At 44.3% G+C, this 22,914-nt stretch overlaps 1 protein-coding gene across 3 annotated transcripts in view; it reads left to right on the top strand.

The window, feature by feature from the left end:
- The window catches only part of C6H12orf75 (chromosome 6 C12orf75 homolog), a 175,490-nt gene that overhangs the window by 130,300 nt on the left and 22,276 nt on the right, over positions 1 to 22,914 (top strand). For all 3 annotated transcript variants that reach the window (XM_063930512.1, XM_063930514.1, XM_063930513.1), the window contains exon 3: positions 7,551 to 7,586. In XM_063930512.1, the coding sequence (XP_063786582.1) occupies positions 7,551 to 7,586 (36 nt within the window). The remainder of the gene's footprint in view (positions 1 to 7,550; positions 7,587 to 22,914) is intronic.

Below are 22,914 nucleotides of genomic sequence, written 5' to 3'. Positions count from 1 at the left end.
CTACTGTATTTAAATGAATGGCTCATGCTGTTCATTTACTAAGCAGTACACCCAGTCCATGAAATGACAAGTCTCACAGGGATGGGATTGGGGCTGGAGGAGGCAGCCTTTTAAAGCAATAGGGAGGCCCAGGAAGAAGTACAGTAAACTCTGTCTCCTAAAGATATGTCTTTCGTAATTTGAAAAGCTATACTTTTTATAGCAAGTAGCATCTACGGCTGTTAAATGAAGTGCCGGTTCGTGAGCCAATCGGAGCTCACGAACGGGCACTTCATTCAACAGGCCCGCCGGAGACGCAGGAGGGACACAGGAGAGGCGCGCGCTGTGCCCTCTGTGTCCCTCCATCACAGCAGCGGAGGGAAGGAGGGAGAGGAGACAGCAGATTACATAGAAACATAGAATTTGACGGCAGATAAGAACCACTTGGCCCATCTAGTCTGCCCATTTTTTTTATCCTTTAGGTAATCGCAACCCTTTTTGAACTTTAATTCTATGTAAGGATATTCATATGCCTATCCCAAGCATGTTTAAATTGCTCTACAGTCTTAGCCTCTACCACCTCTGATGGGAGGCTATTCCACTTATCCACTACCCTTTCTGTGAAATAATTTTTCCTTAAATTTCCCTTGAACCTGACAGCTCGTCTCCATGTCAATCTGCGCTAAATCAGTGGTGGCGCCCCTGCAGCCCTGCGCCTCCAAGCCGCTGCGGGGGCAGTAGTTACGCCACTGTATACAAGTGTCCTTTTCGGGAATCGAACATTAGCTCATAGGCATGGTAACCATCTTTGATACCACTATGCCAAGAGAGCCATGGTGACAGGTGTCTGACACCTGCAGTGACATACTGATGTTGCTCATTGTATTTTTTTCTTTTTTTCATATATAGTGCTATATGTCCCAACTCTATCGCTGATTGTAATGATTTTTTTTTTTTTTTTACTGTTATGAACCTTGAACTGTGCTTTTTTTTTTTTTTTCGTTCGTTGGAGGCACTTAGCCAATCTTTTTCTGTGTTCACATTTCTAATTAATGTAGAGGTAATCTAAAAAAAGTAGTTCTTAAACTACAGGCATCGTTTTGACTTTACAATGGAGATTTCACACATGTGCAATGGTGGTTTTCCAAAGCAATACCTGGTTGATGAACACCAGTATTGCACACAACAGACACAATTCATTACTGAACACACCACACTGCGACAAGGCACAGGCAACGTAATGTGATTTTTTTATTTTTTTTTATTTCACACTACATGCCACAGTTGAGCAGGGCTACATCTGTACATTTAGACCACAGTTTGAGAAGCAAACATATGTGAGTTATCCAAAATTCTTTGTGTATAAACATGAACAAGTTACAATGTCCTACTAAAATGAGTTTTCTCTGACGTCCTAGTGGATGCTGGGTACTCCATAAGGACCATGGGGAATAGACGGGCTCCGCAGGAGACTGGGCACTCTTAAAAGAAAGATTAGGTACTATATCTGGTGTGCACTGGCTCCTCCCTCTATGCCCCTCCTCCAGACCTCAGTTAGAATCTGTGCCCGGACAGAGCTGGATGCACCTAGTGGGCTCTCCTGAGCTTACTAGAAAAGAAAGTATTTGTTAGGTTTTTTATTTTCAGTGAGATCTGCTGGCAACAGACTGCTACGAGGGACTGAGGGGAGAGAAGCAAACCTACCTGCTTGCAGCTAGCTTGTGCTTCTAAGGCTACTGGACACCATTAGCTCCAGAGTGATCGAACACAGGGCCCGACCTCGATCGTCCGTTCCCGGAGTCGCGCCCCTTGCAGAAGATTCCAGGAGAAAATCGGCGGCTGAAAACTCCGGTCTTCAATAAGGTAGCGCACAGCACTGCAGCTGTGCGCCATTGCTCCCACAGCACACCACACGCTCCGGTCATTGGTGGGTGCAGGGCGCTGGGGGGGGGCGCCCTGGGCTGCAATATGTATACCTTTGTTGGCAAAATGCACATAATACAGTTATAAACTGTATATGTGCCTAATCCCCCGCCATAAATATTAAAAAAGCGGGAGAAGCCCGCCGCTGAAGGGGCGGGGCTATCTTCCTCAGCACAGCCAGCGCCATTTTCTCTTAACAGCTCCGCTGGAAGGATGCTCCCCAGGCTCTCCCCTGCAGTATACACTACGGAAAGGGTAAAAAAGAGAGGGGGGGGGGCACATAAATTTAGGCGCAAAAGGTGATATAAGCAGCTATTGGGGGAAAATTCACTGTGTATTAGTGTAAATCCCTCTGTTATATAGCGCTCTGGTGTGTGCTGGCATACTCTCTCTCTGTCTCCCCAAAGGACTTTGTGGGGTCCTGTCCTCAGTCAGAGCATTCCCTGTGTGTGTGTGCGGTGTGTCTGTACGGCTGTGTCGACATGTTTGATGAAGACGCTTACGTGGAGGCGGAGCAGGAGCTGATAAGTGTGATGTCGCCCCCTGCGGGGCCGACACCAGAGTGGATGGATATGTGGAAGGTATTAACCGACAGTGTCAACCCCTTGCATAAAAGGTTCGATGACGTAACAGCTTTGGGACAGCCGGCATCTCAGCCCGCGCCTGCCCAAGCGTCTCAGAGGCCATCAGGGGCTCAAAAACGCCCGCTACCTCAAATGGCAGACACAGATGTCGACACGGAGTCTGACTCCAGTGTCGACGAGGATGAGACAAATGTACAATCCACAAGGGCCATCCGATGCATGATTACGGCAATGAAAAATGTGTTGCACATTTCTGACATTAACCCGGTTACCACTAAAAAGGGTATTATGTTTGGGGAGAAAAAGCAGCCAGTGACTTTTCCCCCATCTGATGAGTTAAATGAATTGTATGAAAAAGCGTGGTTTTCCCCAGATAAGAAATTAGTGATTTCTAAGCGGTTACTAACGGCGTACCCTTTCCCGCCAACGGACAGGTTGCGTTGGGAAACATCCCCTAGGGTGGACAAGGCGCTCACACGCTTATCAAAAAAGGTGGCACTGCCGTCTCAGGATACGGCCGCCTTAAAGGAGCCTGCAGATAGAAAGCAGGAGGCTATCCTGAAGTCTGTGTATACACAATCAGGTACTATACTGAGACCTGCTATTGCTTCAGCATGGATGTGTAGTGCTGCAGCAGCATGGTCTGATTCCCTGTCAGATAACATTGATTCCCTTGACAGGGATACGATTTTGCTAACCATAGAGCATATTAAAGACGTAGTCTTATATATGAGGGATGCACAGAGGGACATTTGCCGTCTGGCATCTAGAATTAATGCAATGTCCGTTTCTGCCAGGAGAGTATTATGGACTCGGCAGTGGACAGGTGATGCTGATTCTAAAAGGCACATGGAAGTTTTGCCTTATAAGGGTGAGGATTGTTTGGGGATAGTCTCTCGGACCTCGTATCCACAGCAACAGCTGGGAAGTCGACTTTTTTACCTCGGGTTCCCTCACAGCCTAAGAAATCACCTTATCAAGTACAGTCCTTTCGGCCCCAGAAAGGCAAGCGGGTCAGAGGCGCGTCCTTTCTGCCCAGAGGCAGGGGTAGAGGGAAATAGCTGCACCAGACAGCCAGTTCCCAGGAACAAAAATCCTCCCCTGCTTCCACTAAGTCCACCGCATGACGCTGGGGCTCCACAGGTGGAGCCAGGTGCGGTGGGGGCCCGTCTCCGGAACTTCAGCGACCAGTTGGTTCGCTCACAGGTGGATCTCTGGGTTCTACAAGTGGTATCTCAGGGATACAAGCTGGAGTTCGAGACGTCTCCCCCTCGCCGTTACCTCAAATCAGCCTTGCCAGCTACTCCCAAGGAAAGGGAGGTAGTACTGGTGGCAATTCACAAGCTGTACCTCCAGCAGGTGATAATCAAAGTTCCCCTCCTTCAACAGGGACGGGGTTACTATTCCACAATGTTTGTGGTACCGAAACCAGACGGTTCAGTAAGACCCTTTCTAAATTTGAAATCCTTGAACACTTATATAAGGAAGTTCAAGTTCAAAATGGAATCGCTCAGGGCGGTTATTGCAAGCCTGAAAGAGGGGGATTTTATGGTATCACTGGACATCAAGGATGCTTACCTACATGTCCCCATTTACCCACCTCACCAGGAGTACCTCCGGTTTGTGGTACAGGACTGCCATTACCAATTCCAGACGTTGCCGTTTGGTCTGTCCACTGCACCGAGGGTATTTACCAAGGTAATGGCCGAAATGATGATACTCCTTCGAAAGAAGGGAGTTATAATTATCCCGTACTTGGACGATCTCCTTATAAAGGCAAGGTCCAAGGAGCAGTTGTTGGTCGGAGTAGCACTATCTCAGGAAGTGCTACAACAGCACGGCTGGATTCTGAATATCCCAAAGTCGCAGCTGGTTCCTACGACGCGTCTGCTGTTCTTGGGCATGATTCTGGACACAGAACAGAAGAAGGTGTTTCTCCCGGAGGAGAAGGCCAAGGAGTTGTCATCTCTGGTCAGAGACCTCCTGAAACCAAAACAGGTGTCGGTGCATCACTGCACACGAGTCCTGGGAAAGATGGTAGCTTCTTACGAAGCAATTCCCTTCGGCAGGTTCCATGCAAGGATCTTTCAGTGGGATCTGTTAGACAAGTGGTCTGGATCGCATCTTCAGATGCATCGGCTGATCACCCTGTCCCCAAGGGCCAGGGTGTCTCTGCTGTGGTGGCTGCAGAGTGCTCATCTTCTCGAGGGCCGCAGATTCGGCATTCAGGACTGGGTCCTGGTGACCACGGATGCCAGCCTCCGAGGTTGGGGGGCAGTCACTCAGGGAAGAAACTTCCAAGGACAATGGATGAGTCAGGAGACTTCCCTACACATAAATATTCTGGAACTAAGGGACATTTACAATGCCTTAAGTCAAGCAGAACCCCTGCTTCAAAACCAGCCGGTGCTGATTCAGTCAGACAACATCACGGCTGTCGCCCATGTAAACCGACAGGGCGGCACAAGAAGCAGGATGGCGATGGCAGAAGCCACAAGAATTCTCCGATGGGCGGAGAATCACGTGATAGCACTGTCAGCAGTGTTCATTCCGGGAGTGGACAACTGGGAAGCAGACTTCCTCAGCAGGCATGACCTCCACCCGGGAGAGTGGGGACTTCATCCAGAAGTCTTCCAGCTGATTGTAAATCGTTGGGAAAGCCACAGGTGGACATGATGGCGTCCCGCCTCAACAAAAAGCTAAAAAGATATTGCGCCAGGTCAAGGGACCCTCAGGCGATAGCTGTGGACGCTCTAGTGACACCGTGGGTGTACCAGTCGGTTTATGTGTTCCCTCCTCTTCCTCTCATACCAAAGGTACTGAGGATAATAAGAAAGAGAGGAGTAAGAACTATACTCATCGTTCCGGATTGGCCAAGAAGAACTTGGTACCCGGAACTACAAGAAATGATCTCAGAGGACCCTTGGCCTCTGCCGCTCCGACAGGACCTGCTACAGCAGGGGCCCTGTCTGTTCCAAGACTTACCGCGGCTGCGTTTGACGGCATGGCGGTTGATTGCCGGATCCTAATGGAAAAGGGCATTCCGGTTGAAGTCATTCCTACGCTGATAAAAGCTAGGAAGGATGTGACCGCAAAACATTATCACCGCATATGGCGAAAATATGTTGCTTGGTGTGAGGCCATGAAGGCCCCAACAGAGGAATTTCAGCTGGGTCGATTTCTGCACTTCCTACAGTCAGGAGTGACTATGGGCCTAAAATTGGGATCCATTAAAGTCCAGATTTCGGCCCTGTCTATTTTCTTTCAAAAAGAACTGGCTTCAATGCCTGAAGTTCAGACGTTTGTTAACGGAGTGCTGCATATTCAGCCCCCTTTTGTGCCTCCAGTGGCACCTTGGGATCTCAACGTAGTGTTGGATTTCCTAAAATCACATTGGTTTGAGCCACTTCAGACCATGGAGTTGAAGTATCTCACGTGGAAGGTAGTCATGCTGTTGGCCTTGGCCTCAGCTAGGCGTGTGTTAGAATTGGCGGCTTTGTCCTGTAAAAGCCCATATCTGATTTTCCATAGGGACAGGGCAGAATTGAGGATTCGTCCCCAATTTCTCCCAAAGGTGGTATCGGCGTTTCATTTGAACCAACCTATTGTGGTGCCTGCGGCTACTCGGGACTTGGAGGATTCCAAGTTGCTGGGCGTAGTCAGGGCCCTGAAAATCTATGTATCCATGACAGCTAGAGTCAGAAAAACTGACTCGCTGTTTATCCTGCATGCACCCAACAAGCTGGGTGCTCCTGCTTCAAAGCAGACTATTGCTCGCTGGATCTGTAGCACGATTCAGCAAGCTCATTCTGCGGCAGGATTGCCACATCCTAAATCAGTAAAAGCCCATTCCACAAGGAAGGTGGGCTCTTCTTGGGCGGCTGCCCGAGGGGTCTCGGCATTACAACTTTGCCAAGCAGCTACTTGGTCAGGTTCAAACACTTTTGCAAAGTTCTACAAGTTTGATACCCTGGCTGAGGAGGACCTTGTGTTTGCTCATTCGGTACTGCAGAGTCAACCGCACTCTCCCGCCCGTTTGGGAGCTTTGGTATAATTCCCATGGTCCTTACGGAGTACCCAGCATCCACTAGGACGTCAGAGAAAATAAGAATTTACTCCCCAGTAATTCTATTTTTCGTAGTCCGTAGTGGATGCTGGGAGCCCGTCCCAAGTACGGACTTTCTGCAATACTTGTATATAGTTATTGCTTAACTATAGGGTTATTGTTCTGAGCCATCTGTTGAATGAGGCTCAGTTGTTGTTCATACTGTTAACTGGGTATAGTTATCACAAGTTGTACGGTGTGATTGGTGTGGCTGGTATGAGTCTTACCCTGGATTCCAAATCCTTTCCTAGTAATGTCAGCTCTTCCGGGCACAGTTTCCCTAACTGAGGTCTGGAGGAGGGCCATAGAGGGAGGAGCCAGTGCACACCAGATATAGTACCTAATCTTTATTTTAAGAGTGCCCAGTCTCCTGCGGAGCCCGTCTATTCCCCATGGTCCTTACGGAGTACCCAGCATCCACTACGGACTACGAGAAATAGAATTACCGGTGAGTAAATTCTTATTTTTTCCTAATTAAAAAACATGCATGTAAATAATGGATAGGACGTGCGTCACTTGGCTCTACTCCCTCATTTGTTGGTTCCCACCCCTGTCAAGTTTGAAAATGTTCATCCAACACTCAGGGTTTTGCCTTCAATAAAAGTGCTATTGTAAAACATGCCAGGAAAATTATTGAAAAACTAGAATTTGGGAAAATTAGTTTGATAAATCTTTGCCTTCACTCTTGAGTCAACTATAGTACATACATGTTTTGGTTTGTTATAGAGAGGATTGATAACCGCTGGTTTAGGAGAAGATAAGGCCTCAAATAAGGGGACAATGTAGTTAGGTAATCCGCTACAGATGCAGAGTATTTTTTCGTGTTCAGTACATTTGCTTCTTGAGTTGGATCTAAGAAACTGTTGAATATAATAATTGGTGTAATATCTTCCTGAGAACTTTTTTTTTTTTTTTTTTCATAAACTCTGACTAAAATCTCTCGCATCTCTGAAATACAGGACACATGACGACACACCTCAAGATGACAAACACAGGTAAGTGCTCTTCTATCTACATCTAAATTTTTGTAATACTTTTTAATAACAAGCCTGGTATAATAATTAACATATAAAAATATTTATGGCATGTCTGACTTTGTTCTGGTAGTTTTAACCCTTGTCTTGTTTGAGGACAATAGAAATTAACACCTATGATAGGTCAATATGATTTATGAACTTCATTGCTCAAAGGTGCTTTGTGTGTGTGTGTGTGTGTGTGTGTGTGTGTGTGTGTGTGTTATGATCTTTACAGGTATGCCTGAAACACTGCAGAGATTAGTTAGAATAGCTTTCTCTTCCTAGAGGATGCTGGGGACTCCGTAAGGACCATTGGGTATAGATGGGCTCCGCAGGAGACATGGGCACCTATAAAGAACTTTTAGTATGGGTGTGCACTGGCTCCTCCCTCTATGCCCCTCCTCCAGACCTCAGTTAGATCCTGTGCCCAGAGGAGAAGGGTGCACTGCAGAGAGCTCTCCTGAGTTTTCTGTGGAAAAAATAATTTTGTTAGGTTTTTTATTTTCAGGGAGCACTGCTGGCAACAGGCTTCCTGCATCGTGGGACTGAGGGTAGAGTAGCAGACCTACTTAAATGATAGGCTCTGCTTCTTAGGCTACTGGACACCATTAGCTCCAGAGGGAGTCGGAACACAGGTCTCACCCTGGGGCTCGTCCCGGAGCCGCGCCGCCGTCCTCCTCACAGAGCCGGAAGATAGAAGCCGGGTGAGTATGAGAAGCAAGAAGACATCAAAGGCGGCAGAAGACTTCAGATCTTCATGAGGTAAAGCGCGCAGTGGTAAGCTGCGCGCCATTGCTCCCACATACAGACACAGAAAGCACTGATGGGCGCAGGGGGGGCGCCCTGGGCAGCAATAAACCTCGTTTTTGGGCAAAAAAGGTCACAGGCTGCGGAGGCAGCAAATAGATGATACCCCGCCATTTTATTAAAATTGAAGAGGGACCGAAGCCCGCCGCTGGAGGGGGCGGAGCTTGATCCCTCAGCACTAACCAGCGCCATTTTCTCCACAGAGGCTGCAGAGAACGCTGGCTCCCCAGACTCTCCCCTGCTGAACACAAAGAGGAGGGGGGCACATTGGAGCGCAGTGAGTGGGAAGATTGGCATTATATAATAATATAAAAGCGCTGTCTGGATTTTCCAGTGTCAGTTTGGCGCTGGGTGTGTGCTGGCATACTCTCTCTGTCTCTCCTAAGGGCCTGGTTGGGGATTTGTCCCCTTATAGGTATATCCCTGTGTGTGTGGGGTGTCGGTACGTGCGTGTCGGCATGTCTGAAGCGGAAGGCTTCTCCAAGGAGGAGGTGGAGCAGATGAGTGGTATGTCCCCGTCGGTAGTGCCGACTCAGGAATGGATGGACATATGTTGAATGCAAGTGTGGCATCTTTACATAAGATGTCTAGGGGATAATCCGAGAATAGTTTTCCAAAAGGCTAAAAATCTGAAAAATCATTTGTCACCTAGTTTCTTTCGAGACTCACAAGAAAAAACTGATCCTTTAAATAAAACCTCCTGGCTCTCTACAACTAATGGGAATTTTAGATGTGGCAAAACTAGATGCATATCTTGTAACTTTATTTGCCATAGAAGTACTTCATTTCAATCCTTCAGAACTGGTAAAAGCTTCAAGATAGAATCATTTATTAATTGTCAAAATGTATATATTATCTACCTTTTAAGTTGTGTATGTGGAATGCAATATGTAGGCAGGACTACACGCAGCCTGAATACACGATTTTTAGAACATAGAAGAAATATTATTAATCGGAATATGAGTCATAGTGTATCAAGGCATGTTCTACAAGTCCATGAGGGGAATGCCAGCGTTATTAGAGTACAAGGAAGTGAATCGATTGCTCCGACCCCGAGAGGAGGAGATAGATTTGGCCGACTCTGTACCAGAGAGGCATTCTGGATCTTCACCCTGGACACATTGGTCCCCGATGGGCTCAATGAAAATATAGAACTAAATAACATCAGATAAAAAGGTTTTAATTATTTGACTTTTATTATTTATAATATGAATTACTGTTAGTTATGAATAACATTATTTCATTGGTGCTATATAAAAATAAAAATAATAGAAATATATATATATATATCTATCTATTAAGAATGGTTCGAACTCTGTATATATAACAGTTGATATACTCCATAGATAACTGGTTTTCTTTTAATAGGATACTAGAAATACACAGATACTAGTAAAATACATAAGTTGTATTTTAATAATTATTTAAAATATTTACGGCCAATAATTTTAGATATAACTGGGTGAAAGAGCAAAATATGGCTTATATCTGTGTTTGGTTTTGTTTTCTCATAGGAGAGATGTGTGTGGTTTCTATGTGAGACACCGGGCTTGGATTTGATCCTAGGTCTTGAGGTGTGGTGGTTGGATTCTCTAACCATTATGCTATGAATCCAATTGATGATTCTGTATGCTTCTATTTGCTAATTAACTATCTAAAACATGTGTATAAAAATTGTTTTATTATAATATACTGTGTGATTAGATTTATTAATTATAATTCATCGTTCTGCCCGTGTGTCTGAAAAATATATACAAAGAGTAATTTCTAATGTTCTCTCTGTATTTTTAAACCGTTATGTGTTATGAAGGTAGACATATGATTTTCTTTAAGTGTGGTTAATACCGCAGGTGTTTGCGCTAATTAAAGATTCAGGATTGGTGCATATGGGTTTAAATAGAAAGCCAGAATGGCTGAGAGCATATCCTCTGACGAAACCGCCGTGAGAAAGGGGCGGAGAAACGCGTAAGGACCCTTTTACACAGACCCATTCATCAACAGTGTCTCTACGGCTGGACATTCAACTCGGGAGTCTGCTGCTAAATATCTTGACGGCATATGTGACAGGCTCAAATCAGACTTCTATCTACTACTGCACGATACCTCCACGGACAACACCAAGCCGCGACTGACACAGGAGTTTGCTGTTTAAACAATCAACGGCACACATGTCACGTCCAAGTCCGGTAAGAGGTATCCTCCTCGATTCTGCTTAAATTGCTTTTGGAAACTGTCAGCTGAGGACAGACGGAGGTGCAGCATAGCGCCGGGATCCCATCAGATCGGCGTCCTCCCTCCATCTGTTCCTTCAATTGTGCTTGCAAATAACTCACGGAGGTAATACTGCATGTTGGCGTGCCTGCCACTATATCCTCGTGTTGCTACAAGACTGACATAATATAAGGAGATAAGTGCATTAAGAGCTAATTACATCAAGACTCCCTAATCAATACTAATAGTTTTTGAGTTACCATCAAATGGATGAATATATTCATAGAGACACAGATGAGATAATTATTTTATTAATTATATGTCTACACTTTTGATATATGAATTGTATATTATTGATTTTTAAATAAATTAAATGTTTTTTGATTATAGCGCTTCCTGATATTATTATATCCTTTTTATATGTCAATTCTCGTTTGGTATTCCAGCAGTACCAATTTTGGGAGCAGCTATAATCATATCACATAAAAAACGAGCAGAACGATTGAATTTACAAGCGCCAGGAGTTTGTATATATTGTTTCTATTTATTGTTGTTGTATCCAGGCTGCTAGTATATAATTTGTATTAACATGGCATCATTTAGAAGCACTATGGATAGATTGACTAGAAGGAAAGCTTTAGTCACAGAGAACGAGTCACTTTTAGCTATTAATCAGGTATGTGATGATGATACATCAAAGATAGGCCAGTTATTTAATGATTTAGACTCTCTACTCAGAGCAGAAACACGACACTGGTGGGACCAAATAACTCTAAGTAGATATTTGGAGAGTAAAATGATCCCCAGAGGTCTACGAGTGTTTAAATCCTGTTCTTTTAAAGATGACCCGGAATTATTGAACCAATGGAATAATGTATTAGATACTTGTTCATTCTCATTAATTAAACTTTTGATTAAATTTAGAGAAGAAAAAGTGAATAAAATATCTAAAGAGATTGAAAAAGTACAGGAACAATTGAGACACTATGAACATAAGAAAGGATTCAAAGAAAAAGATATATTGCTTAATAATAGGATTAATGAATTTGAACAGTCACTTTTGATAAATAAAAAGAAAAAGTTTGAGAGGGATAACAGAGATTATACCAGTGATCAGGTAAGAACTTATAATCGGAACACCACAAACAAAAATGTTGTCTACTCAAAGAATACTAATAATATTAACAATAAAAATAGAAATAAAAATTCATATTTGTCTTCTGAAATATATAGGGACCGCTCTTCTTCAAGAAGAGATACCCATCAGTATAACACAAGCAGAGATAGAATTCAATTCAGTCCTAAGAAAAGAGAGCCCATATCAAGATCAATCAAGGGCCAAAAGATCACAATATCAGGACACATATATTGAAAAAAGTGGGAGGGATTCCTACGATCAAATAGGAGCCAGGCCTAAATACAATAGTAAAAGACCTTCTGAAAATAATGATGGGGTCAGAACATTAGATCGATCAGCTAGAGGCTATCAACAGCGACACCATTTTTTAGGGGTGAATCAGAGCAGAGAACAATCCAATCAATTCGAGATATTATACCCAAATTCACCAAAAAGAGTAAGATCAGAAGAACCTGAGGCTGTAGAGGAGGAACTAGGACACAACACAAAAAATCTAAGAGTAAAATAAGACCAAGAGGAATTTATAATCTATCAAAAAAACTGTTGACTGAACATGAAAAATCTGTATTAGCTAAAGGTCTAAAATTTGCACCTACTAAAAACCCTGAAATTTTTGATTTGTTTGTTTCTTTAAATAAGTTTACTAGGGACCTATGTCGAAAGAGATATTTTGCTACCAAATCTCTTAAAAAACATATAATAGAAGGGACCCCAATTATCATAAATAGGGAAGATCTAAGTGGCATTGAAATGCTGTCATCATTAGAGAGTGAAAATAATGACGAATACTTAAGATCCAAGTTAGAAGAAGCTAAGATTTTTGAAATCTCGAATAATCAAACATCATTGAATACTGATAATAGACTATTTAGAAAGAAGTCGGATTTTTATCCTCTTCAACACAGAAGTGCTTATATCGAAGCCTTTTATTCTTCAACTTTAGAGGACCTACGTAAACTCTGTGACCTGAATAATAAATCTCACAAAAGAGATAACCTTAGTATCAATGAACGTAGAGCATTGAAGTCTTTGGAAAAGGATACTTCAATTATCATAAAAAATGCGGATAAGGGTGGTGGGTTAGTGGTTCAAGATAAAGAGATCTATTTAGAAGAAGCTAATAGACAATTAAATGATACAAAATTTTATAAAAAACTTACCCACAACCCCACTGCTCTTTATCTGCAAGAATTCAAATCCATGTTACTTGCAGCACTGACAGTGGGGACAATATCGAAAGAAGAATTTCTTTTTCTGTTTAATGCTTACCCTGTTATCCCCACGTATTATCACCTCCCCAAAATTCACAAATCTTTAACAGCACCCCCTGGTCGCCCTATAATTTCTGGTGTTGGTTCCCTCACCTCCAATCTTTCCTTTTTTGTAGATTCCTATTTACAACCACATGCGAGTAAATTGAAATCTCATGTGAGAGATACTACTCATTTCTTGAACTTGATCAAAGATATAGAATGGCGACAATCATATGTACTCCTCACCTGTGATGTTGAGTCGCTTTACACCAATATACCCCATCAACAGGGAGTTGAGGCATGCCGCTATTTCTTAGAAATGGATAATGATTTGACTATGGACCGCTGTGAGTTTATTTTGGAATCCATAAAATTTATTTTATCTCACAATTACTTTTTATTTAATTCAGTTTTTCTTACAGCTGCACGGTACTGCCATGGGCACCAGGTTCGCCCCTAGTTTTGCGAATTTATATATGGGCCTCTTCGAAGAAAAATTTATTTGGGAGGGGCCTTATGTGACGAACCTGGTGCTCTATGGCAGATACATTGATGATCTGTTTATTATTTGGGATGGGTCTGATCTGGTTTCTCCTTTTCTGTCACATCTTAATTCCAATACATTTGGTCTTAAGTTCAGTCACGTTTGTCACCCTACACACATTAACTTCCTCGATATTGCCCTCACTGTCAGGGAGAAGAGTACATTAGCTACAAGTACATATAGAAAGGAGGTTCACTGTGGCAACTATCTTAATTATAGAAGTTGCCACCATCCAAACTGGAAGAAGAACATACCCAAGGGGCAATACCTTAGAATAAAACGTAACTGTTCAGATGATAAGATGTTTGCTAAACAAGCGAATGAACTAACTGAAGCACTTCGAGATCAAGGGTATCCAGATATATTATTAAACAAATCATTGATGGAAGTTGGATTAAGAGATAGAGGTTCACTCCTTGTACATTCTAAGCATAGTAACTCTAAGCACAATAACAATAAGGATGATGAAATACTTCCATTTATTAGTAAATATAATGTATGTGCTACTGAGATAAAGAAAATACTTAATAAAAATTTTGAAATATTAAAGCTTGATAAAATATTGAAACCATGTCTAGGGGATAATCCGAGAATAGTTTTCCAAAAGGCTAAAAATCTGAAAAATCATTTGTCACCTAGTTTCTTTCGAGACTCACAAGAAAAAACTGATCATTTAAATAAAACCTCCTGGCTCTCTACAACTAATGGGAATTTTAGATGTGGCAAAACTAGATGCATATCTTGTAACTTTATTTGCCATAGAAGTACTTCATTTCAATCCTTCAGAACTGGTAAAAGCTTCAAGATAGAATCATTTATTAATTGTCAAAATGTATATATTATCTACCTTTTAAGTTGTGTATGTGGAATGCAATATGTAGGCAGGACTACACGCAGCCTGAATACACGATTTTTAGAACATAGAAGAAATATTATTAATCGGAATATGAGTCATAGTGTATCAAGGCATGTTCTACAAGTCCATGAGGGGAATGCCAGCGTTATTAGAGTACAAGGAATTGAATCGATTGCTCCGACCCCGAGAGGAGGAGATAGATTTGGCCGACTCTGTACCAGAGAGGCATTCTGGATCTTCACCCTGGACACATTGGTCCCCGATGGGCTCAATGAAAATATAGAACTAAATAACATCAGATAAAAAGGTTTTAATTATTTGACTTTTATTATTTATAATATGAATTACTGTTAGTTATGAATAACATTATTTCACTGGTGCTATATAAAAATAAAAATAATAGAAATATATATATATATCTATCTATTAAGAATGGTTCGAACTCTGTATATATAACAGTTGATATACTCCATAGATAACTGGTTTTCTTTTAATAGGATACTAGAAATACAGATACTAGTAAAATACATAAGTTGTATTTTAATAATTATTTAAAATATTTACGGCCAATAATTTTAGATATAACTGGGTGAAAGAGCAAAATATGGCTTATATCTGTGTTTGGTTTTGTTTTCTCATAGGAGAGATGTGTGTGGTTTCTATGTGAGACACCGGGCTTGGATTTGATCCTAGGTCTTGAGGTGTGGTGGTTGGATTCTCTAACCATTATGCTTTGAATCCAATTGATGATTCTGTATGCTTCTATTTGCTAATTAACTATCTAAAACGTGTATAAAAATTGTTTTATTATAATATACTGTGTGATTAGATTTATTAATTATAATTCATCGTTCTGCCCGTGTGTCTGAAAAATATATACAAAGAGTAATTTCTAATGTTCTCTCTGTATTTTTAAACCGTTATGTGTTATGAAGGTAGACATATGATTTTCTTTAAGTGTGGTTAATACCGCAGGTGTTTGCGCTAATTAAAGATTCATGATTGGTGCATATGGGTTTAAATAGAAAGCCAGAATGGCTGAGAGCATATCCTCTGACGAAACCGCCGTGAGAAAGGGGCGGAGAAACGCGTAAGGACCCTTTTACACAGACCCATTCATCAACAGTGTCTCTACGGCTGGACATTCAACTCGGGAGTCTGCTGCTAAATATCTTGACGGCATATGTGACAGGCTCAAATCAGACTTCTATCTACTACTGCACGATACCTCCACGGACAACACCAAGCCGCGACTGACACAGGAGTTTGCTGTTTAAACAATCAACGGCACACATGTCACGTCCAAGTCCGGTAAGAGGTATCCTCCTCGATTCTGCTTAAATTGCTTTTGGAAACTGTCAGCTGAGGACAGACGGAGGTGCAGCATAGCGCCGGGATCCCATCAGATCGGCGTCCTCCCTCCATCTGTTCCTTCAATTGTGCTTGCAAATAACTCACGGAGGTAATACTGCATGTTGGCGTGCCTGCCACTATATCCTCGTGTTGCTACAAGACTGACATAATATAAGGAGATAAGTGCATTAAGAGCTAATTACATCAAGACTCCCTAATCAATACTAATAGTTTTTGAGTTACCATCAAACGGATGAATATATTCATAGAGACACAGATGAGATAATTATTTTATTAATTATATGTCTACACTTTTGATATATGAATTGTATATTATTGATTTTTAAATAAATTAAATGTTTTTTGATTATAGCGCTTCCTGATATTATTATATCCTTTTTATATGTCTTTACATAAGAGGCTAGATAAAGCTGAATCCAGGGAGGCATCAGGGGGTCAATCCTTGGATTGGACCGACTCACAGGGCCCGTCGGGGTCTCAAAAGCGTCCCTTGTCACGAATTGTGGACACTGATACTGACACGGACTCTGATTCCAGTGTCGACTATGATGAAGCTAGATCGCACCCTAAGGTTCAGTGTATGATTATTGCAATAAGAGATGTGTTGCATATTGCTGATGAACCCTCTGTTCCAGACACAAGGGTACACATGTTTAAGGGAAAGAAACAGATAGTAAACTTTCCCCCATCTCATGAACTTAACGAGTTATTTGAAAAAGCTTGGGAGACTCCAGATAAGAGGCTGCAGATTCCCAAAAGAATTAATATGGCATACCCTTTCCCTACACAGGAGAGGGTAGGTTGGGAATCCTCTCCCACTGTGGACAAGGCTTTAACACGCCTGTCCAAGAAAGTGGCGCTGCCGTCTCCAGACACAGCGGCCCTCAAGGACCCTGCGGACCGCAGGCAGGAGACTACATTAAAGTCTATTTATTCACATACTTGTGCTTTGCTCAGACCGGCAATTGCGTCGGCATGGGTATGTAGCGCAGTTGCAGCTTGGACAGATACCCTGTCGGCTGACCTTGATACCCTAGATAGGGATGCTATTTTGTTAACTCTAGCCCATATTAAAGATGCAATCTTGTATATGAGAGACTCTCAAAGGGACATTGGGTTGCTGGGTTCCAGAGCCAATGCCATGGCTATTTCAGCGAGACGATCCTTATGGACCTGCCAATGGACGGGTGATGCGGATTCGAAAAAGCATATGGAGGTTTTACCCTATAAGGGTGACGTGTTGTTTGGGGATGGGCTCGCGGACCTGGTTTCCACAGCTACCGCAGGTAAATCTACCTTTTTACCTTTTATTCCCCAACAGCAAAAGAAAACTCCACAATATCACATGCAGTCCTTTCGGTCGCACAAGTCCAGAAGAGGTCGGGGATCCTCCTTCCTTGCCAGAGGTAAGGGTAGAGGAAAGAGAACACCTGCTTCGGCTGGTGCCCAGGAACAGAAGTCCTCCCCGGCTTCTACAAAACCCACTGCATGACGCTGGGGCTCCCCTGCGGGAGTCTGCACCAGTGGGGGCACGCCTTCGACTCTTCAGCCAGGTCTGGGTCAGGTCAGACGTGAAACCTTGGGCGTTGGAAATAGTTTCCCAAGGCTATAAACTGGAATTCGAAGAGGTGCCCCCACGCCGATTTTTCAAGTCGGCCTTACCAACTTCTACCCCAGAGCGGGATGTAGTGTTAGCTGCAATTCAAACGCTGTGTCAACAGCAAGTAATTATCAGGGTTCACCTGAACCAACAGGGAAAAGGGTACTATTCGACCCTCTTTGTGGTCCCAAAGCCGGATGGTTCGGTCAGACCCATTTTAAATCTAAAATCCCTAAACCTGTACTTGAAAAGATTCAAATTCAAGATGGAATTGCTCCGAGCGGTAATAGCCAGCCTGGAGGGGGGGTATTTTATGGTGTCACTGGACATAAAGGATGCTTACCTTCATGTCCCCATATATCCTTCTCATCAGGAGTACCTGAGATTCGCTGTACAGGATTGTCATTACCAGTTTCAGACGTTGCCGTTTGGGCTTTCCACGGCCCCGAGGATTTTCACCAAGATAATGGCGGAAATGATGGTGGTCCTGCGCAATCAATGAGTCACAATTTTCCCATACTTGGACGATCTCCTGATAAAGGCGAGATCAAAAGAGCAATTGCTGAGAAACGTGTCACTCTGTCTGAGAGTACTCCAGCAACACGGTTGGATTCTCAATCTACCGAAGTCACAGTTGGTTCCAACAACTCGACTAGCGTTCCTAGGTATGATACTGGACACGGAACAAAAGAAGGTTTTTCTCCTGTTGGAAAAAGCCCAGGACCTCCAGAACATGGTCAGAGACCTGCTAAAGCCAAAAAGTGTCAGTTCATCAATGCACTCGTGTTCTGGGGAAAATGGTGGCAGCCTTCGAGGCCATCCCCTTCGGCAGGTTCCATGCGAGGATGTTTCAATGGGACCTTCTGGACAAATGGTCCGGGTCCCATCTACAATTACATCAAAGGAGAACTGTCCCCCAGGGCCAGGGTGTCTCTTCTATGGTGGCTGCAAAGTGCTCACCTCCTAGAGGGTCGCAGATTCGGCATTCAGGACTGGTTTCTGGTAACCACGGACGCGAGCCTCCGAGGTTGGGGAGCAGTCACCCAAGGAAGAACTTTTCAAGGACTATGGACAAGCCAGGAGTCCTGCCTGCACATCAACGTGTTGGAATTAAGGGCCATATACCACGGCCTTCGACAAGCGGAGAGTCTTCTTCGAAACCTATCGGTGCTGATTCAATCGGACAATGTCACAGCAGTGGCTCATGTGAACCGCCAAGGCGGGACAAGGAGCAGAGTCGCGATGGCAGAAGCCACCAGGATTCTTCGCTGGGCGGAAAATCACGTAAGCACTCTGTCAGCTGTCTTCATTCCGGGTGTGGACAACTGGGAGGCAGACTTCCTCAGCAGACACGATCTCCATCCAGGAGAGTGGGGACTTCATCAAGAAGTCTTTGCAGAGATAACTGGTCTTTGGGGAGTTCCTCAAATAGACATGATGGCGTCACGCCTCAACAAGAAGCTTCGGAGGTATTGTGCCAGGTCCCGGGACCCTCAGGCAATAGCAGTAGACGCTCTGGTAACGCCATGGGTGTTCCAATCGGTCTACATGTTTCCTCCTCTTCCTCTCATCACAAAGGTGTTGAGGATCATAAGGCGAAAAAGAGTACAGACAATACTTATTGTTCCAGACTGGCCTCGAAGGGCCTGGTACTCAGATCTTCAGGAGATGCTCACAGGAGATCCTTGGCCTCTTCCTCTAAGGGAGGACCTGTTGCAGCAGGGGCCCTGCATGTTCCAAGACTTACCGCGGTTACGTTTGACGGCATGGCGGTTGAACGCCAGATCCTAGCTGAGAAGGGTATTCCGGAAGAGGTCATACCTACTCTAATAAAGGCTAAGAAGGAGGTGACGGCAAAACCTTATCACCGTATCTGGCGGAAATGTCTCTTGGTGTGAAACCAAGAATGCTACTACGGAAGATTTCCATTTGGGTCGTTTTCTCCACTTCCTACAGACAGGAGTGGATATGGGCCTAAAATTAGGCTCTGTTAAGGTACAGATTTCGGCTCTGTCGATATTCTTTCAGAAGGAATTGGCTTGTCTTCCAGAAGTCCAGACTTTTGTAAAGGGAGTGCTACACATCCAGCCTCCTTTTGTGCCCCCAGTGGCACCATGGGACCTGAACGTGGTGTTGCAGTTCCTAAAATCACACTGGTTTGAACCCCTTAACACGGTTGAGTTGAAATTTCTCACCTGGAAGGTGGTCATGTTATTGGCCTTGGCATCTGCAAGGCGGGTGTCCGAATTAGCGGCCTTGTCTCACAAGAGCACCTACTTGATTTTTCATGTGGATAGAGCGGAATTGAGGACTCGTCCTCAATTTTTACGTAAGGTGGTTTCTTCATTCCATATAAACCAACCTATTGTGGTGCCTGTGGCTACGAGTGACTTGGAGGATTCCAGGTCCCTGGATGTAGTCAGGGCCTTAAAGATTTATGTAGCCAGGACGGCTAGAATTAGGAAAACAGAGGCTCTGTTTGTTCCGTATGCAGCCAACAAGATTGGCGCGCCTGCTTCAAAGCAGACTATTGCTCGCTGGATCTATAACACGATTCAGCAGGCGTATGTTACGGCTGGATTGCCGTTACCACATTCAGTAAAGGCCCATTCCACTAGCAAGGTGGGCTCTTCTTGGGCGGCTGCCCGAGGCGTCTCGGCATTACAGCTTTGCCGAGCAACGACTTGGTCGGGGTCAAACACTCTTGCTAAATTCTACAAGTTTGATACCCTGGCTGATGAGGACCTAGCATTTGCTGAGTCGGTGTTGCAGAGTCGATTGGGAGCTTTGGTATGAACCCCATGGTCCTTACGGAGTCCCCAGCATCCTCTAGGACGTAAGAGAAAATGAGATTTTAAACCTACCGGTAAATCTATTTCTCCTAGTCCGTAGAGGATGCTGGGCGCCCGTCCCAGTGCGGAATATCTGCAAGACTTGTATATGGTTATTGCTTACATAAGGGTTATGTTACAGTTGGAATCGGTCTTGGACCGTTGCTATTGTTTATTCATACTGTTAACTGGTTATGTGTATTCCAGGTTATATGGTATGATTGGTGTGGGCTGGTATGAATCTTGCCCTTAGATTTACAAAATCCTTTCCTCGTATTGTCCATCTCGTCTGGGCACAGTTTCTCTAGCTGAGGTCTGGATGAGGGGCATATAGGGAGGAGCCAGTGCACACCCATACTAAAAGTTCTTTATAGGTGCCCATGTCTCCTGCGGAGACCGTCTATACCCCACGGTCCTTACAGAGTCCCCAGCTTCCTCTACGGACTAGGAGAAATAGATTTACCGGTAGGTTTAAAATCTTATTTTTTCCCACCTCCCTGTCTTGTGGTTGGACATGTGAATTTGCAGCATACAAAAAAAGGCTGTACAGTGAGACCTTCTTGGTTAAAGTAATTTGTATGGGGGGGTGGGGAGGCTGGGCTGCACATCGTTGTCTATTAGAATTGTACTGATTAGCAGTGTTTAGTACTTACGGTGTGTATCTGCATTTTCTCTTTTTCTCTTACGTCCTAGAGGATATTGGGGTCCACATTAGTACCATGGGGTATAAACGAGTCCACTAGGAGCCATGGGCACTTTAATATATAGCGCGGCTGGCTCCTCCCTGTATGCCCCTCCTACAAGACTCCATTTAGAAAATGTGCCCGGAGGAGTCGAACGCTTTGGAGAGCTCCTGAAGAGGTTTCTACTTTTATTTTCAATGTTTGTTATTTCCATTCAGGGCTGTTTAGACAACAGCCTGACTGCTTCGTGGGACTTAGGGGGGAGAACGGCCCAACTTCCTTACAGTTAATGGTCCAGTTTCTCTGCTGACAGGACACTGAGCTCCTGAGGGAGCCATTCGCAAGCCACACCATGGTGCAGCGTACTCTCCCACAGCACACCGCCACCCCCTAACAGAGCCTGAAGACAGAAGAGTGGTGAGTACAGCGTTGGCGTCCCGGTTAGCGTGTCGCCAGGGGGAATGGCTGCACTAGGGTCGGTGCGCAGCTCTGAGTACAGGCTTGCTCAGGGGACACGCTGCTGCGGGTCACGCTGTGAGGGGTGCGCTGAGCCACCTATGATACCCACACTGGCCGCACAACCTAACAGGGGTTTATTCACCTGGTTAGGCACACTTTTTACCTCAGGGCCAGTATAAAAAATGCGGGAAGCCGCAGGGCTTCACTTAGAGCAGATCCCACAGCTCTCCATCGCTATTTCCCTCTGCAGCTTGATCAGACAGCACTCACAGGGAAGCGCAGCTCCTCCACAAGGACTCCAAGTCTCCTCGGCAGTACCAGGGGGTCTTAGTGAAGGGGTGGGAGTAGTGTTAAAACTGTAAGCACTACTCAGGTGCTTAGTTCTTGCGACCCAGCTTAGTTGTTACTGTTGCTAAAGAGTCGCTGTGTGGCTGGCTCTGGCTTCTGTGTCTCTCTGAGGACCCTGCCTACATATACTGTGCTTTCATCCAGTTTGTGTGTGGGTGTCCCTCTCCAATCATGTTAAGGGACTGTGTCTTGTACAGTAGAATGTCTATCATTCCCTGGGGACTCACTACCCTGTACTAAGGATAGTGCTTACTCCCAGTCCAGTGGGGCTGAACCCCCGTGGTTGGCTTCCATTAAAGTTATGATTTCTACAGTTTCTACTAAACTGTTTCATAATGAGGAGACACAGTTCTTATGGCAGTCTATGGATGACCTGATGAAGAGAGACTCAGCTTCCATACCTCCACCCCAAGCCCTCGCCATTTGCCTGCAAAAGCGTATTTTGGCCCAAATCATGCAGGGTGATACTGATCCTGATGCATCGGATCCAGAGGAGGGTGAAGTGGACGCGGGTGAGGTGGATGCTGTCCTATCACAGGGAATTTAGGCTCTCATTGAGGCTATCCGAACTGTCCTGCACATTCCTGTCAAGACAGAGGAGGTGGAAGAGGAATCTTATTTTAATACTAAAAAGAAATCCTAAGCTACTTTCCCCGCTTCAAAGGAATTAAACACCCTCTTTGAAGAGGCATGGGAAAACCCTGACACAAAATTTCAGATCCCTAAAAGGCTGATTTCTTCCTTTCCTTTTCCTTCGGATGATAGGAAGAAATGGGAAAATCCTCGAATTGTGGACGCAGCTATATCTAGGTTATCACGTAAGATAGTCTTACCGGTTTCCGGGGCGGGGTCCTTACAGGACGCAGCTGACCGCAAGATTGAGACCACTCTCAAATTTTTATATATGTCCACTGGGATGGCCCAGAGACCCACTATTGCTTGTGCATGGATCACTCTGGCATTGCTAAATGGTCAGGTAATCTAATTGATGGTTTAGAGTCCTTAACCAGGGACGATATTTTACTCTTGCAGCATATCCAAGATTCTGCTAACTTTATGGTGAAAGCCTTAAAAGAAGTTGGTTTACTCAACGCACGACCTCTGTCATGGCAGTGTCGGCACGCAGGGGCTTGTGGCTACGCCAATGGACTGCGGATGCAGAGTCCAGAAAGAGCGTGGAAAGCCTACCGTTCACGGGTGAGG

The sequence above is a fragment of the Pseudophryne corroboree genome, chromosome 6, assembly GCF_028390025.1.
Source record: "Pseudophryne corroboree isolate aPseCor3 chromosome 6, aPseCor3.hap2, whole genome shotgun sequence".
Lineage (NCBI taxonomy): Eukaryota > Metazoa > Chordata > Amphibia > Anura > Myobatrachidae > Pseudophryne > Pseudophryne corroboree.
The sequence above is the reverse complement of the archived record's forward strand: the minus strand, read 5'-3'. Positions and strand labels throughout refer to the sequence as shown.